General features: G+C 46.0%; 2 protein-coding genes across 2 annotated transcripts; both read left to right on the plus strand.

The window, feature by feature from the left end:
• Positions 1–2835: 2835 nt before the first annotated feature.
• On the plus strand, positions 2836–5811 carry LOC123103213 (SAM50-like protein SPAC17C9.06). Its single transcript, XM_044524727.1, has 4 exons — positions 2836–3364; positions 4099–4581; positions 4868–5380; positions 5506–5811. The coding sequence occupies exons 1-4, from the start codon at positions 2894–2896 to the stop codon at positions 5584–5586; spliced, it is 1548 nt and encodes a 515-aa protein (XP_044380662.1). The 5' UTR covers positions 2836–2893; the 3' UTR covers positions 5587–5811.
• Positions 5812–9696: 3885 nt separating this feature from the next.
• LOC123106883 (transcription factor LUX) lies at positions 9697–12200 on the plus strand. The gene is made up of 5 exons (XM_044528919.1): positions 9697–10869; positions 10967–11043; positions 11192–11228; positions 11313–11382; positions 11507–12200. Exons 1-5 carry the CDS (start codon positions 10635–10637, stop codon positions 12066–12068), a joined length of 981 nt encoding a protein of 326 aa, XP_044384854.1. The 5' UTR covers positions 9697–10634; the 3' UTR covers positions 12069–12200.
• The last annotated feature ends 5574 nt before the right edge of the window (positions 12201–17774 follow it).

The raw sequence follows: 17774 nt of genomic DNA on the forward strand, positions 1-17774 counted from the left end.
CTACAGGGCGACGAGGAGAGGATCGCCGGGTAGGGTTATGCTATGCGATGCTACTTGGAGATGCTGCTTGGAGATGCTACTTGAAGATGCTACTTGGAGGACTTCAATCTACTCTCTCCTACATGCTGCAAGACGGAGGCTACCAGAAGCGTAGTCTTCGACAGGATTAGCTATCCCCCTCTTATTCTGGCATTCTGCAGTTCAGTCCACTGATATGGCCTCCTTACACATATACCCATGCATATGTAGTGTAGCTCCTTGCTTGCGAGTACTTTGGATGAGTACTCACGGTTGCTTTTCTCCCTCTTTTCCCCCTTCCCTTCTACCTGGTTGTCGCAACCAGATGCTGGAGCCCTGGAGCCAGACGCCACCATCGACGACGACCCGACTACTACATTGGAGGTGCCTACTACTACGTGCAGGGCTGACGACGATGACCTGGAGTAGTTAGGAGGATCCCAGGCAGGAGGCCTGCGCCTCTTTCGATCTGTATCCCAGTTTGTGCTAGCCTTCTTAAGGCAAACTTGTTTAACTTATGTCTGTACTCAGATATTGTTGCTTCCGCTGACTCGTCTATGATCGAGCACTTGTATTCGAGCCCTCGAGGCCCCTGGCTTGTATTATGATGCTTGTATGACTTATTTATGTTTTAGAGTTGTGTTGTGATATCTTCCCGTGAGTCCCTGATCTTGATCGTACATGTTTGCGTGCATGATTAGTGTACGATTGAATCGGGGGCGTCACAAGTAGCGCCATCTCCAACACGGGAGATCAAGCCGGTTCGAAGGGCTTCTCTTCCTGCTATAATAGCTTTCCAAGTGGCCGAAGCCGACTTGGGTAAGGCTGCATGCATAAAATCCGTGTCTGGAAAATACCGTCCCTTCAATACACTTGCACAAAGGGAGTTAGGGTTCGTGAGAAAACGCCATCCATGTTTCCCCAACATGGCAAGACTGAATAAATGTGTGTCTCTGAAACCCATCCCGCCTTTGCACTTGGGCATTGCAAGCTCCTTCCAAGACACCCAATGAAATGATCTTTTGTCAAGAGAACTACTCCAGAAATATTTAGCCATAGGAGCCGTCAAACTCTTACAAACTTTTTTGGTTAACAGAAAAGTACTCATTGGATAGGTTGGAATTGACTGAACCACTGATTTCAACAAGGTCTCACGACCTGCACAAGCGAGTAATTTTTCCGACCATCCCTGCATTCTAGCCCTGGCTCTCTCACTGATGTGATCAAATGTCCCACTCGTAATCCGGTCGACAGCAGTAGGGAGACCCAAATACTTCTCATTAAACGCCTCAACCTGGATGTTCAAGGTTGTCTTCAAAAGTTGCCTCAGATCTGTGGGAGTATTTGAACTGAAGTATATGGCACTTTTTTCCTTATTGATACTCTGACCCGAGGCCTCCTCATAAATCCTCAATATGTCATTTAGCCGAAGAGCACTCGGATTGCTTGCATTAATGAAGATGAGACTATCATCTGCAAAAAGCAAATGGGTAACCCACGGTGATCTATAGCTCACCCGTAGTCCCCTATCGATGGTTCCTCCATTGTAGTGTTTCAACAATGAGGAAAGGCCTTCGGCACACAAAATAAAAAGATATGGTGACACCGGATCTCTTTGCCGAAAACCTCTGGTGGGTGTGAAGTAAGGAAGGTAGTTCCCCGTTGATTCGTAGAGAGAAACGGACAGAGGAAACACACTTCATTATTAGTCTGACAAAGCCCATATTGAAACCCAAACGTACCAATATAGCCTCGAGATAATGCCACTCAACACGGTCGTAAGCTTTCATCATATCAAGCTTAACCGCGCAAGAGAAGTTCTTTCCCTTTTTTCTCCTCTTCATTGTATGGATACTTTCGTAAGCCACAAGTACATTGTCTGTAATAAGACGTCCGGGAACGAAAGCACTTTGTTCCTCACTGATTATCAAATCCATCAAGCTTCGTAGCCGGTTCGTTATAGCCTTAGCTGCAATCTTGTAAAGCACCGGGCACAAGACAATGGGGCGATATTCTGTGATCGATTGGGGGTGACATACCTTAGGTATCAGTGTTATCGACGTGTCATTCAGTCCTGTCGGTAGTTCCCCTCCATTAAGAAAGTCCAAAACTGCCAAGGTCACCTCGTTACCTAGCAAATCCCAGTGACGCTGGTAAAACCCTGCAGTAAAACCGTCCACTCCAGGAGCTTTGGAGGGCACCATCTGAAACAGCGCGACCCTGACCTCCTCTGCCGTGTAGGGTTTATTCAACTCATCGTTCATGGCCGGGGTGACTCTCTCTGGTACATGCGATAATAGAAAACTGGAGTCTCCCCAACCCTGGGAGCGATACAAATTCTGATAAAAGTTTTGTACCTCTTCCTTGTCGTCACTTTCAGAAGCACAAGTAGATCCATCGGCACGCCTCAAACCTGAGATCCTATTCATTTGTTTGCGTTGGGCTGCTTGAGCTTGAAAGTAGGAAGTGTTTCGGTCACCATCCCGAAGCCATGGAACACGGGACCGTTGTCGAAGCGAGATTTCTTCCTGATGCAAGGCCTCCTTTAGTTTCTTGACAACAGCTTTCTCCTCCTCCGTCGGACCGGTGCCAATGAACCGGCAACGAGGACGATCCAGTCGCTTCTGCAATTGCCTGACAGAACGTGTCAGACTGCCAAACTCCTAAAAGACTTATATTTAGGAACGGAGGGAGTACATCAGAATACAAATACCCATGATTATGTTTTTCATTTTTTTGCAACTTGTTTGAGAAAGAGGCAAAAAAAAACGGGAATGCGAATCAATCCAGGTTGGAGTTAAACATTTTTGTCCTTTGCTTCAGGTAGTTGACAGGCGTGTGAGTGCTCCCCTAGCTTTGTTCTCCCTCTCCTCCAATGGCCACCACCGCATCCAAGTACCCCCAACACTACGACGACGATGAGGATGACGACGATGAATTCGAGGACGACGACGACGATGACGAGCCCTCCCGCCCGCTGCCCGCCGGCAGCGCGGAGGATCGCCTCGAGGCCGTTCTTCGCCGGCTCACGGCGGACGAGGTCCGGATCCGGGTGCACGACGTCGCGATCCGGGGCTGCGCCCGCACGCGCCGGGCCGCCGCGGAGGCAGCGGTGGGACAGGACCTCGCGCGCGCCGCTACCGTGCCGGAGCTCCTGCGTGCCGCTGCAGCGGCCGGCGAGCGGCTCCGTCGCCTCGGCGCCTTCGAATCCGTCTCCATCACCCTAGACACCGCGCCACCGGGGGTCCCTGCGGACGCGAGAGGCGGCGCCGTCGTCGTCCTTGTCGACGTCACGGAGGCTCGGGGCCGCGCTGCCGGCGGGCTCGGCGTATTCGCCAACACGGAGGTCCACACCGATCTCAATGAAAATGTCTTCCTTCTGTTGAACTGGGCTGACTTGCACGATTGATTGATTTATTAACATCAGACCAATACAACCTTAATTCAATTTAGGGACGAGAGTCTAATATAGCCAGTTGAGGCATTCAGCTAAAACATTAGAGAATGGAGCACTTGAAACTGATTTGTATCTAGCTTCTTTTTTTCCACAACGACTAGATGATGCTTTCCCTTGGTATGTAGCCTTTATCTAGAAGGTATATGCAATGCCTGGGGTGATGGATAGGAATGAGACAAGTTGAGGTGTATGTGTAAATGTGTTTTGTTTCAAAAGAATGGAGCATGCAGTTCTTGCATTTACTTTGGAAAAACGAGAAATTGTTCTTACTTAGCAAAGGAATTGCGTCGACCTGCTACATGCACTTTGTAGTGTCACACTGTAGTTTTGCTAACATTTCCTAGTTTTCCTACACACAAATTATAGGTTCCTTTTAATGATTTCCTGTTCTGGCCCTTCGTGTGGAAGCCGTGTTTATGTTAGTACAGCCATGGCCCACTGCATAACTGGGTGTAGGTTTGTGTGGGTCCGGGGTGGGGGTTGTGTTAATCATGCAAGGGTATTTCTAACGATTTCTTCTAGTAGGGAGTAGGATGCCATGGTGGTTATTATCAGCTGTACTATTCCAATGCATCCTTGAAGTTACTCATCCATTAATTTCTCCCCCTTCAAATCTCTTGCAGACTAGATCATGCTCAGTTGAAGGTTCACTGAGGTTCAAGAATCTATTTGGATACTGTGAGACCTGGGATGCATCTGGTCTTCTTGGTTTAGATCAGACAATGGAGCTCAGTGTTGGAGCCTTAATACCGAGAATTGGACCAATACCCACTCCACTGATGGCTCGAGTGTCATTTCTCTCTGAGGACTGGTTAAAGTCCTCGCTCAGAGAACACCTGATGGGGGTTTCTGTTGGGTTGCTCTCCACGATGAACCATAACCTTGCTTACAATCTCTCATGGAAAACTATAATTGACCCAGCGCGGTTGTCCTCCAGTTCCATAAGGGACCAGTTAGAGCATAGCCTATTATCCTCTATCAAATATACATACAAAATTGACCAGAGAGACTCAAGCATAAGACCTACACGTGGATATGCTTTTCTTTCATCTTCTCAAGTCGGAGGTCTTGCCCCAGACAGCAAAAACACGCGTTTTGTTAGACAGGTATGTCGAAAATCTTTATGTTTGTAGTCATACTTTGTACTCCATTTCAGGATGTAGATTTTTTGTCCTTCCTTTTCAATATTCTCTCCTGCTTGACAAAATCAGCAACTTTGACTTTGAATGGAATAGTCTCCATCGTTATTTTCTAGAATATAATGTGGTATACATTAGGGAAAATATTATCTTTAGCAACTGAACCTATTCAAACAGAAACATCTAGAAGTAGCAGAAAACATACATTTTCATTTGTCATTAGCTTAACTCATTTTTATTCACCCTGCATTAGGAATTTGATCTTCGGGTAGCTATGCCACTGGGTGTGTGGAATGGTGCTCTGAATGCCGGAGTGGCTGCAGGGTTCATCCATCCATTGGCCACAGGATCAGCAGGCTCTATCTCATCACTTCGAGAACGCTTTTACTTGGGCGGCAATAAGTCTCTTGTTTGCCGCTTGGGTGGACCATCATCACTATTGGGCTTCAAGTCAAGGGGGCTAGGACCAACAGACTCACAAGCCTGTGCCCCCAAGAATTCTGAAAATGCTGCTCCCAGTTCTCCTGAGCTAGATGCACTGGGAGGTGACATAGCAGTCACAGCCTTTGCTGATCTTTCATTTGATCTACCTCTGAAGCCACTCAGGGAGTTTGGGATTCATGGCCATGCATTTGTCTCAGCTGGGAACCATGCTAAGTTCACAGAGCGTGATATCAGAAGATTTTCTGTTACCGAGTTCCTAAAAACGTTCAGGAGTTCTGCAGGATTTGGTGTGGTTGTGCCAACCAGATTGTTTCGCATAGAGGTTTGTACTTGGCATCCCTCATCTGCATCATTGAAGTAACTGGTGAATTACATTATTTTGTCAATGATACACAGTATAACATATTAGTTTTTTGTACTGAAAAAGTGTTTTCCTTTTTTTTCCAGATGAACTACTGCCACATCCTAAAACAGTTTGATAATGACAGGGCGAAGACAGGCATACAGTTCAACTTCTCTTCGCCCTAATTTATTTTGCTACACCTTTCTATAAAGATGAATATTTGTATTAATTTTTCTTAATATGACCCCACTTGTCATTTTTTTCCCAAGAATTTGCGAGCCTCTCTAGAAATTCACAAACTGTAGGTGACGATGAATTCTTGTCCTGGCTTGTTGATTAATTGTTGTGGCCTGTAAAGTCTCGAATCTGAATGAAAATAAGAGATAGAGGGATTCAGTTTTCAATGCTTATCAACATGCTTCTGGAAGTGAGAGAAATAGTGATGTGTACGGAGAAAGATTGTACAGTGCATTGTGTAAATATTTTCCTGGAATCATGTTTTGGAAATTCTTATGAATTGACTGCTGGCTATCTTACCGTTGTGATTGTATAGGTAGAAATAGACATCTAGTATGATCTTGGTCATCTTGCCATGTAAAACATTAGCCGATTTTCTTTTTTGGTGTAGAGTAGAGGAGAAACACAGGTCATTTTCAGCTGTTACGGAACAACTTTATTGCTGATCTCAGACGGAAGAACATATACATGTATATCCAGACGGAACAGCAGATTCAGATTTCTAAGAGGACGGCGACATCTCTATCCAGGTGCTACGTACATCTCTCTTTTTCTGCAGTTGCAGGTAAGGCAGCTGCCACCCTGTTTGACATAATATGCCACGGGTTTGGTGAACCTAGACATTGCTGATTATGTTTGGCGTACTGTTGATCGAATTCTCCTTTTTGTCATAGTCAGCACCTGCACCCTTAACTAATTTCTTATTGCTACCATATATATTATTTCTTTGTGGAGATTCGCGTACAGTTTCTGTTTCAGTCTACCTCTTCTAAGCTTCCTGTTTCTTTGCAATATCAGCCTGCATGAAACAGATAAAATTATGATTCTGTTTGATGATCTAATTAATTACAAAGTAAATTGGACAGATTAAGTAAATGCACTATTATTGCAGCTAGGATGATTAGCTGTCCAAGTTAGCTGGTCTTTGAAACTGGCATGATGACGAAAAAAGAGGATTCTTCAATGTAGATCGAAAAGGCTAGTTCCGATTTGCTTTGAAAAGAATTTAGCATGGAATGGAATTAAGGATTCGCTTTGTACCATGCAAGTGTCAATAATGACAATAATGCAAAACGGAAAATTGGACATGCTTTGTTATGTCGTTCATTCATATAAAGCTATATTGTCATTCTCTCTGGAAAAAAGCACACAGCTCTATATGCTCTACACGTGCATGTTTGCTGAGATTTTCTCCTTTCATTTTCTTTCTTGAAATGATGTCGTCTGGTAGTCAATAAGTTTTGTTTACTTAGAGATCGAAATGCATAAAATATATGAGAAAATTTAAAGGAGTTTAATCAAGGAGCACCAGGACACCTATTGGACTACCTGTACTATTTGCACTGCCAAGTAGTTGTATATCTGCCGGAGATGTCACTTTATAAAATCTTGTTGGGGAAAAATGAAAAAAAAGAGTCAAAAAGAAGAATTTAATTGTGTACAAGTACCCAAAAGGTAAAAGTACTATGGGCTTATTGAAAATCATTCAACAAAAAGTTTGATTAAGGTGTCCAATGCATGTCAGGGTTACTACTAGATGTACACAGCATTGCCCTTTCATTATGCTTATAATACAGTACATCTGGAGTGTGTACGTGCACTTGGTTTGATTTGTGCCCACAGGACTTGGGGAAAATTGTTACTCTGGTGCCAGATGCAAATACACAAAATTCTTCAAACCACGGCACTTTGTCAGGGTTGTTTGTGAATGTTACATTCAAACTTCATTTAAAAAATACGGCAATGCTAAAATTCCGATGTATGATTTTTAAGCATAGCAAATCAAACATTTTTTGACAAAATATGTTGTTGCGAGGATAGCAATTTTCTTTAGCGAGCAAGGCAATTCCTTACAAAAAACTGAACATGGCAAGGATTTGTCATGCTTGCTAAAAGAATTTGCCATCCTCGCGACAACATAATTTGCCATCTCGGACGTTTGATTTGGCATGCTTAAAAATCCGGCATTCAATTTGTAGCGAAATCCAAAAAATAAGAAAAGTTGGTGATTATTGCCAACTACTTCCTTCGTCCCATAATATAAGAGCGTTTTTTACACTACACTAGTGTCAAAAACTCTCTTATATTATGGGACGGAGGGAGTAGCAGTATGTATGTCCAAGCTGCAGCAGGGAAAGATGAGATGTGGATGTTTACGTGCATGGCATCGCCTGTAGTTCTCTAGTTGGTCAATTGGAGAACCCACCTATCTAGCTTTATATAGAGCTCCTTGTTCTCTGATCCATGTTATATTATTGCCTAAGGCTAGCCATAGTGGGGTAACTTACGTAGTAACTTAACACACTCCAAGATAATTTTGCTTATGTGACAAGTATTTAATGAGGAGAGAGGTGTTTGGAGTAACATAATATGTTACTGTAACATAGCGCTTCCCGAGATAAAATGAGTCTATAAGGCAATAAAGAGTATTTAACCAAAAACTACCACAATTCACGGAACCGTGACGAAAAACTACCACTTTACGATTTTGTCCCGAAAACTACCACTTTCTCGCTAATCTGTGACTAAAAACTACCAAGTCGCGAAAGTGCTCGATTCGCCTCTTCTAAACGCATTTCTGACAGGATGGGCCCACCTGTCAGCATCAATCTTCTTCTTCCTCCTCCTCCTCCTCTCTCTGGCATTTCCTCAAACACCTCGCGTGCACTCCGGTGACCCTCTCGCCCGCACTTCGCCGCGTCCACGACCACCTCCTGCAGCTCCCCGTCACCATTGTCAGCGCCCGCTGCTTCCCCTCTACTCCGTGGCCGCGCGCCGGAGCTCGTGCTCCGAGCCGCACCCGCACGCGCGCGCCCGCGGCGCTCGTGGCCGCCCCTCGCCATGCGCACCGTGGCCGCGCACCTGGCCGTGCCCATGGCCGTCTGGCCTCGCCGCGCCCGTGGCCGCGCGCCTGGCCGTGCCCATGGCCGTCTGGCCTCGCCGCGCCCCTGGCCGCGCGCCCGTGGCCGCGCGCCTGGCCCCGCCGCGCTCGCCCGCGGGTGCCCCGCTCCCTGCCCACGGGCACATCTAGCCCCGCCGCGCCCCTGGTGGTGCCCATGGCCGCGCCCCTGGCCGTGCCCATGGCCGTCTGGCCTCGCCGCGCCCCTGGCCGCGCGCTCGTGGCCACGCGCCTGGCCCCACCGCGCTCGCCCGCGGGCGGGGGCAGCAGCGCGGCGCTGGCGGCCACGCGGCAGTGGCCGGCCCCAGAAGCTTGGTGGGCACGACGACGGCGAGGTGGGAGCGGGCGCGCGCGTGCGGGTGCGTCTCCGGCGCGAAGGATGGCCAGGTGGCACCTGGTTCGTGGGCCCAAGCGGTCAGATTTGTGCTTAGCACGGGCCAAGCGAGCGATTTCGCGACTTGGTAGTTTTTTGCCACGGATTAGGAAAAAAATGGTAGTTTTCGGGACAAAATCGTAAAGTGGTAGTTTTTCGTCACGGTTCCGTGAATTGTGGTAGTTTTTGGTTAAATACTCGGCAATAAATGAAACAATCTATGACACTACTACTAAGATACTTTACACTATAGAGATAGTAACTTAGACTAGTGTCATATGCATGACACTAGTATAAGTTACTCCCCACTATGACCAGACTAAACAAAGTTGATATGAAAGGCTATATTCTTACAAGTGCTTTGGCTATTTCCTACTAGTATAGCTTCCTAGTAGTGACCAAACTGCATGCAGTACATGTACTGCTGGTCCAATATATATGATGATGCCAACTACATCCATGGGTCATGGTGTAGGCGTACGTTCAACCTCAAAAGGCATGTAGCTTCCCTTTTTGTTTGTTTGATTGAAAGGTCTCTCCTCTCCAACCTTAGTTAGTTGTACGTCCTATTCCAGTTCTGAAATGTATGTCTTCATTGGATGAGAGGTCAAGCTTTTGGAAGTTTGACTACCAGGATCTGCCGAATCGCATCGATAAATCCTCTCTTTGAAAATAATACCGCATTAGACTCGTCTCGCAAAATCCTTCTGGGCTAAGCAAATTTTGTTGCTTATCAAAACGTACCGCAGGGGTCGGAGATTATAGCCAAGCCTTGCATTTTAAGGACATACATGCAAAACTCAGAAAGCGATCGACATACATTTCTAAATACAGGGAAACAAGAGTACATGTGCTTCATCAATTCTTCTCAGAACATGGTGTACAGCTGACATTGTTACTCAGCTGAACATGGTGTACACGTATAGATCAGTATCAGGTTTGATGGACACATGTACGCCAAAGATAGCAGCGAGTGCATGCATGGAAACCCATGGGCATGCACTCGCACGTACACATATGTGCAGTGACTTTGTTGGACATGCTAGAAGTTTGTTAGTCTTGGCTCTTGGGGGTACTTGTCTCCTCCTCTCGTTTTCGCACCTACTGGCTAGCTGGAGACCGCAGAAAGCTACAGGCCAAAATGCAAGTTAGGAGCCCAAGACTTTGGACAGTACTTAACTTTAATCACTAGCCTCTTAGCCGTGCCTCCTTTTTTCTCAAGGAATCATTGTCCCCTCTCCTCTCCTTGGCTAGCAGCTAGCATCAGTGATCGACCAGCACGGCAGCACGTACTGGTTAGTTTTCCTTTTTCCCTTTTCCGATCGACAGGAGCCGGCAGTACTGGCCGGTACTGTAAAGTTTTTGGGCGGTTATAAGTGCATCTTTCACACTCTCCAGATCGATCTATCTGCTATGTATCTATCTGCCCTTGCAGATGTAAACATGCTTCCTTCCAAGGGCCAGCCACCCGCATAAATATGAGTGAGATCATCATCGACTGCTTGCTATATCGTCTCGCACACGCCAGCTTGAATTCCCATATGCATCTCGACGAACCTTTCTAGATAGATAGGCAGATAGAACTGAGCCGTGACCTCACCCTTAATTTGGCTCCTCTCTCTTTCTCCACACCACTGATCACTATTGACGAGATGGAGGCAGCGGCACCAAGGTCCTCGTCAACTAGCTACTAGATCGTCCGGTCGTCCGTTGATCGATCTCCCATGGAGGCGAGCAAGGGAGGCGACGGGAGCTCGGGCGCCTCGGCGAGCAACGATGACAGCACGGTGGAGGAGGAGGGAGCGGGCCGTGAAGAGCAGGAGGACGCCTGCAGGGGGAACTCTTTGTCGTCGTCGTCGGTGCGCCCCTACGTCCGCTCCAAGAACCCGCGCCTCCGCTGGACGCCGGAGCTCCACCACTGCTTCGTCCGCGCCATTCACAGGCTCGGCGGCCAAGACCGTAAGGCCTCCTCGCTCAGTTTCCATCATCTTATTCCTAGCTAGCCATACCCCTCGTCCATGTTAACTCCATGTTTTGTGTGTGTATATATATATAGGTGCAACTCCGAAGCTCGTTCTTCAGTTGATGAACGTCAGAGGGCTTAGCATAGGCCATGTCAAGAGCCACCTCCAGGTTCACGTTAATCAATTTCATTAAAACATCCATGTGCAACTTAGGTTTTCTTTCTTTTCTGATGATGATCTTTCCCTGCCCCCCTTGTTTATCAGTTAATTAACATTTGTGTCCTCTTGCATGATGTTGTAAATTCAATCATCTTCAGATGTATAGGAGCAAGAAGATCGATGACTCAGGCCAGGGTATGTTGTGTGAGTAAAAATGAGTGATTTTCCTTTCCTTGCTTTGGTGTGTTCTGATCGATCTGATAGAATTGATTTTTCCAGTCATAGGTCATCTCCCCTTGCCCCATGCCTTCCATCATCGCCAGAGTGGTGCGGGCACCATGTTGTCAAGGTAGTTGGATCCATTAATTTGGTCTACACACCTTCAATCTGTTGCGTGGCTAGCAAATCATTCAAGTAAGCAGTCCTTAGCTAGCATGTCGATCCGGCTGATGTCCCTGGTAATTATGAACTAGGTTTGGTGCTGCTGCATGGCCTCCATGGAGAAGCTTCCATGAACCATATTGGGCCCATGGTCGCCCCTTTCTTGCAACTGGATCGAGGACCTACAACTCTTTAGAAGCTGAAGCCGAGGCGGCTTTCCTTCGGTCCCGAGCTCAACATGTAGCTCGAGCTGCATCTAGCAATCCGGGACTGATGATGCAGTCAGGCTGTCCATCTTGGAACGATCATCATACCATGAACCACCAGCATAAACGATTGCTGCAACCGACAGTGTGCAACGCTGATGATATCCATATTTCTCTTGATCTTGATCTCGATCTCTCGCTCGGTCTCCCCGTGCCGAGGAGGGAGGCGAAGCGGAAGAGATCGGGCTGCGGCTGGGTGAAAGAAGGCCCTGATGAGAATGGAGCCGATGAAGAACAAGTGGATGAGACCAGCAGTGCCACTATGCTATCTCTGTCCTTGTTCTCTTCTGGGGATGCTCCTCGGAAGATGAGTAGCACTAGTGCTAGTGATCGTGCAGTAGATGAGCATGCTACAAGGAGGGCAAGTACTCTTGATCTCACCATATGATCTACACAATGTGGTGATATCTCGTGGTACTTATCCATGCATACATATGTTATATATTATGTAGAGCGAACATATATACCTATGTTTTACCATACATATTATGTTATCTTCTAATTAATGTTTGTTGGTTTATAGGTCCATCTAAATTAATGAAGATATGTCCTCAGGAAAAAAGTCGTATGTTAGAATATAGGTAACATGTATTCACATAACGTCGTAGGCTAGTATGTATACACATACAGGTGCAACAATGAGTTTAGAGAGATAACACCCCCCACCCCCACCACACAGAAAGGAAGCATCATTACCAATATGCAATTATGCACGGTGATCTCATGCTTCACCATGCATAGTATATATAACAAGACAAAAGTGATTGTACTGATATAAATACAAAAAAATTCAAACAGCCACCATAGCCAAGTCACCTATGTTGTTAAGAGAGCCATAACTCACAACTCATCCTCCCACTCGAACATGAAACTGTAATTTATTTTGTCGTCTTCCAGACAATTAGATAACCACCAATTAAAATACAGTAAGCAGAAAATGACCGATGACTCGAAGGATCGTTAGCCCAAGTAGCATATGAATAAGCCTAAAGTTGTAATGAACTGGAGTATGGGTAGGAAAGACGATGAGAGAGAGAGAGAGAGAGAGGGAGAGAGAGAGAGAGAGAGAGAGAGAGAGAGAGAGAGAGAGAGAGAGAGAGAGAGAGAGAGAGTTCCACGAAGATATCGTAGAATGCGAAGGAGGTGGCTGTAGTGAACCTAATTGGGGGCAGAGGTATAATGTGGACAAGGTAAAAAAATCTAGACTAGTGATAGCAACATAGACAAGACTTCCGACAAAATGACGATAGTTCGCCAGATCTGACAAATTTCATAAGCCTAGAGGTGGAGAACAAGCTCCATTGAAGTCTCAACAATGCACTCATCAATAAGATCGGCACAAGCAAGAAGATTCTAAATGTAATTAGTAGTGATCGTGGTTAGAATATAGGTAACCTGTATTCACATAACGTCGTAGGCCAGTATGTATACATATACAGGTGCAACAATGAGTTTAGAGAGGTAACACCCCCTCCCCCCCCCCCCACACACAGAAAGGAAGCATCATCATCAATATGCAATTATGCACGGTGATCTCATGCTTCACCATGTATAGTATAACAAGACAAAAGTGATTGTACTGATATAAATACAAAAAAATTCAAGCAGCCACCATAGCCAAGTCACCTATGTTGTCAAGAGAGCCATAACTCACAACTCATCCTCCCACTCGAACGTGAAACTGTAATTTATTTGCCATCTTCCAGACAATTAGACAATCACCAAGTAAAACACATTAAGCCGAAAATGACCAATGATTTGAACTTTTGAAGAATCGGTAGCCCAAGTAGCATCTGAATAAGCCTAAAGTTGTAATGAACTGGAGCATGGGTAGAAAAGATGATGAGAGAGAGAGTACCTAATTGGGGGCAAAGGTGTAATGTGGACAAGGTAAAGTATATCTAGACTAGTGATAGCAACATAGACAAGACTCCCAACAAGATGACGATAGCTCGTCGGAGCTGACAAATTTCATAAGCCCGGAGGTGGACAATGAGCTCCATTGGAGTTTCAACAATGCACTCATGAATAAGATCGGCACAAGCAAGAAGATTCTAAATGTATTTTCTCTTGAGAAATAAAGAAGCCATCAGACATAAGAAAAACTTCAATCCCAAGTAGAGAAGAAAACAAAGATTGAACAGAATAAATTGTTCATTAAGATGATACGTCAGAAAGGCAATGTGCTCGGAGTCATCTCTAGTGATGATCAAGCCAACGAAATTGAGAAGAAGAAGAGTCTAACCACATGATGATCGATGTACAAAGAGTGCAGAGTCATGATCACTCGCTGAAAAACCAACAATAGTGACCACTACAGAGGAGCTCTCAAACCAGACACGAGGGGCTTGTTTAAGTCCATATAGAGAGCAGCAAAGATGAAATATCATGACACGAGGAACATAATACCAAGATGGAGGTATGCATGTAGACCTCCTTGCACAATTCGCCTTTAAGAACTACGTTCTTGATATCAAGCTGAGAGGAAAACTAGTAGCAAATGTAAACTATAACAAGAAGGGTGTGAAAAGTGGTCATGTGGGCCATATGATGAGATTTCTCGTCGCAGTCATAACCATGTCCCATAAGATGAGCATTGCAATGCTCAATAAAACCATCAGAGCAAGTCTTAACCATGTAGATCCACTTACAAATGATAGGACAAATAGAAACAAAACAAGTACAACCCTTCAAAGCACATTCCTTATGCAGTCTTTGGGTGCCCCTGACCTCATTTTGTTTTCCTCACTGTCTCTCGATTTTTGCATGACCAATGCGGTCTTCTTGAGGTGAAACATTGAGATCAACAATGGGGTCACCTGCGGGTGTCATTCTCCTTCCTAGAGGCTTTGTGCAAGAATGCATGATGTGGGCTTCTAGGTGCAATGTGGTACCAGTCAAAATCTCTGCATTGACTTGCGTCAATGCCGTTGCCGCCTCCTAGGGGCATTGTTTTTTTCTTTCTTGGAAGCATCACCACGACAACCCATCCTCCCTCCAACATTGTTGTGTTCGACAATGGTGCATGCGCTTGGCGAGTTCCGGTCTTTGTGTTGTTCTATAAAACTCCGTTTCCAAGCTAAGTACTATGCTCCACCCACCCTATTGGTTGACCCACTTTCATGTTGGGGGTGAGGTATTGGTTGAACGGGACGGGGGGGGGGTCCTTGGTGTTGGGGAATGTAGCAGAAATTCAAAATTTTCCTACGTGTCACCAAGATCTATCTATGGAGAAACCAGCAACGAGGGGAAGGAGAGTGCATCTACATACCCTTGTAGATCGCTACGCGGAAGCGTTCAAGTGAACGGGGTTGATGGAGTCGTACTCATCGTGATTCAAATCACCGATGATCCTAGTGCCGAACGGATGGCACCTCCGTGTTCAACACACGTACAGCCCGGTGACGTCTCCTACGCCTTGATCCAGCAAGGGGAGAAGGAGAGGTTGGGAAGACTCCATCCAGCAGCAGCACGACGGCGTGGTGGTGGTGGAGGAGCGTGGTACTCCAGCAGGGCTTCGCCAAGCACCGCGAGATATGAGGAGAAAGAGAGGTAGGGCTGCGCCAGGGAGAGGTTAAGAACTCATGTGTGTTGGGCAGCCCAAACCTCAAGTATATATAGGGGGAGGGGAGGGGCTGCGCCTCCACCTAGGGCTCCCTCCCTAGGGGTGGCGGCAGCCCCCAGATCCCATCTGGGTGGCGGCCACAAGGGGGAGAGGGGAGGCGCACCTGGGGTGGGCCTTAGGGCCCATCTGCCCTAGGGTTTGCCCCCTTCCCTCTTGGAGGCGCCTTGGGCCCTTGTTGGGGGGGGGGGGGGCGCACCAGCCCACCTGGGGCTGGTCCCCTCCCACACTTGGCCCATGTAGCCCTCCGGGGCTTGTGGCCCCACTTGGTGGACCCCCGGGACCCTCCCGGTGGTCCCGGTACGTTACCGATAAACCCCGAAACTTTTCCGGTGACCAAAACAGGACTTCCCATATATAAATCTTTACCTCCGGACCATTCCGGAACTCCTCGTGACGTCCGGGATCTCATCCGGGACTCCGAACAACATTCGGTAACCACGTATATCTATTCCCTATAACCCTAGCGTCATCGAACCTTAAGTGTGTAGACCCTACGGGTTCGGGAACCATGCAGACATGACCGACATAACTCTCCGGTCAATAACCAACAGCGGGATCTGGATACCCATGTTGGCTCCCACATGTTCCACGATGATCTCATCAGATGAACCACGATGTTAAGGACTTAATCAATCCTGTATACAATTCCCTTTGTCCAGCGGTACGATACTTGCCCGAGATTCGATCGTCGGTATCCCGATACCTTGTTCAATCTCGTTACCGGCAAGTCTCTTTACTCGTTCCGTAACACATCATCCCGTGATCAACTCCTTGATCACATTGTGCACATTATGATGATGTCCTACCGAGTGGGCCCAGAGATACCTCTCCGTTTACACGGAGTGACAAATCCCAGTCTCGATTCGTGCCAACCCAACAGACACTTTTGGAGATACCTGTAATGTACCTTTATGGCCACCCAGTTACGTTGTGACGTTTGGCACACCCAAAGCACTCCTACAGTATCCGGGAGTTGCACAATCTCATGGTCTAAGGAAATGATACTTGACATTAGAAAAGCTTTAGCATACGAACTACATGATCTTGTGCTAGGCTTAGGATTGGGTCTTGTCCATCACATCATTCTCCCAATGATGTGATCCCGTTATCAACGACATCCAATGTCCATGGTCAGGAAACTATAACCATCTATTGATCAACGAGCCAGTCAACTAGAGGCTTACTAGGGACATGGTGTTGTCTATGTATCCACACATGTATCTGAGTTTCCTATCAATACAATTCTAGCATGGATAATAAACGATTATCATGAACAAGGAAATATAATAATAACCAATTTATTATTGCCTCTAGGGCATATTTCCAACAGTCTCCCACTTGCACTAGAGTCAATAATCCAGCTCACATCGCTATGTGATTAACACTCAAGGTCACATCCCCATGTGACTAACACCCAAAGAGTTTACTAGAGTCAATAATCTAGTTCACATTACCATGTGATCAACACTCGATGAGTTCTGGGTTTGATCATGTTATGCTTGTGAGAGATGTTATAGTCAACGGGTCTGAATCTTTCAGATCCGTGTGTGCTTTACAAATCTCTATGTCATCTCCCAGATGCAGCTACCACGTTCTATTTGGAGCTATTCCAAATAACTGTTCTACTATACGAATCCAGTTTACTACTCAGAATAATCTGGATTAGTGTCAAAGTTTGCATCGGCGTAACCCTTTACGACGAACTCTTTTACCACCTCCATAATCAAGAAAATTCCTTAGTCCACTAGTTACTAAGGATAACTTTGACTGTTGTCCTGTGATCCATTCTTGGATCACTCTTGTACCCCTTGACTGACTCATGGCAAGGCACACTTCAGGTGCAGTACACAGTATAGCATACTGTAGAGAGCCTATGACAAAAGCATAGGGGACGACCTTCGTCCTTCCTCTTTCTTCTGCCGTGGTCGAGCTTTAAGTTTTAACTTCATACCTTACAACTCAGGCAAGAACTCCTTCTTTGACTGATCCATCTTGAACACCTTCAAGATCATGTCAAGGTATGTGCTTATTTGAAAGTACCATTAAGCGTTTTGATCTATCCTTATAGATCTTGATGCTCAATGTTCAAGTAGCTTAATCCAGGCTTTCCATTGAAAAACACTTTCCAAATAACCTTACATGCTTTCCAGAAATTCTACGTTATTTCTGATCAACAATATGTCAAACAACATATACTCATCAGAAATTCTATAGTGCTCCCACTCACTTCTTTGGAAATACAAGTTTCCCATAAACTTTGCATACACCCAAAATCTTTGATCATCTCATCAAAGCATACATTCCAACTCCGAGATGCTTACTCCAGTCCTTAGAAGGATTGCTGGATCTTTGCATACTTATTAGCATCTTTCAGGATTGACAAAACCTTCCGGTTGTATCACATACAACCTTTCCTCAAAAAAGTCGTCGAGGAAACAATGTTTTGACATCCTATCTGCAAGATTTCAT

Source organism: Triticum aestivum, chromosome 5A (genome assembly GCF_018294505.1).
Source record: "Triticum aestivum cultivar Chinese Spring chromosome 5A, IWGSC CS RefSeq v2.1, whole genome shotgun sequence".
NCBI classification, from domain to species: Eukaryota; Viridiplantae; Streptophyta; class Magnoliopsida; order Poales; family Poaceae; genus Triticum; species Triticum aestivum.

What these genes read in the sequence shown, in the direction of transcription:
- LOC123103213 (XM_044524727.1), top strand. Translation starts at nt 2,894, where the DNA reads ATGGCCACCACCGCATCCAAGTACCCCCAACACTACGACGACGATGAG. An exon ending in GCGTATTCGCCAACACGGAG is followed by an intron (nt 3,365 to 4,098) that starts GTCCACACCGAT and finishes AATCTCTTGCAG; the next exon opens with ACTAGATCATGCTCAGTTGA. An exon ending in ACACGCGTTTTGTTAGACAG is followed by an intron (nt 4,582 to 4,867) that starts GTATGTCGAAAA and finishes ACCCTGCATTAG; the next exon opens with GAATTTGATCTTCGGGTAGC.
- LOC123106883 (XM_044528919.1), top strand. Translation starts at nt 10,635, where the DNA reads ATGGAGGCGAGCAAGGGAGGCGACGGGAGCTCGGGCGCCTCGGCGAGC. An exon ending in ATGTCAAGAGCCACCTCCAG is followed by an intron (nt 11,044 to 11,191) that starts GTTCACGTTAAT and finishes AATCATCTTCAG; the next exon opens with ATGTATAGGAGCAAGAAGAT. An exon ending in GATCGATGACTCAGGCCAGG is followed by an intron (nt 11,229 to 11,312) that starts GTATGTTGTGTG and finishes TGATTTTTCCAG; the next exon opens with TCATAGGTCATCTCCCCTTG.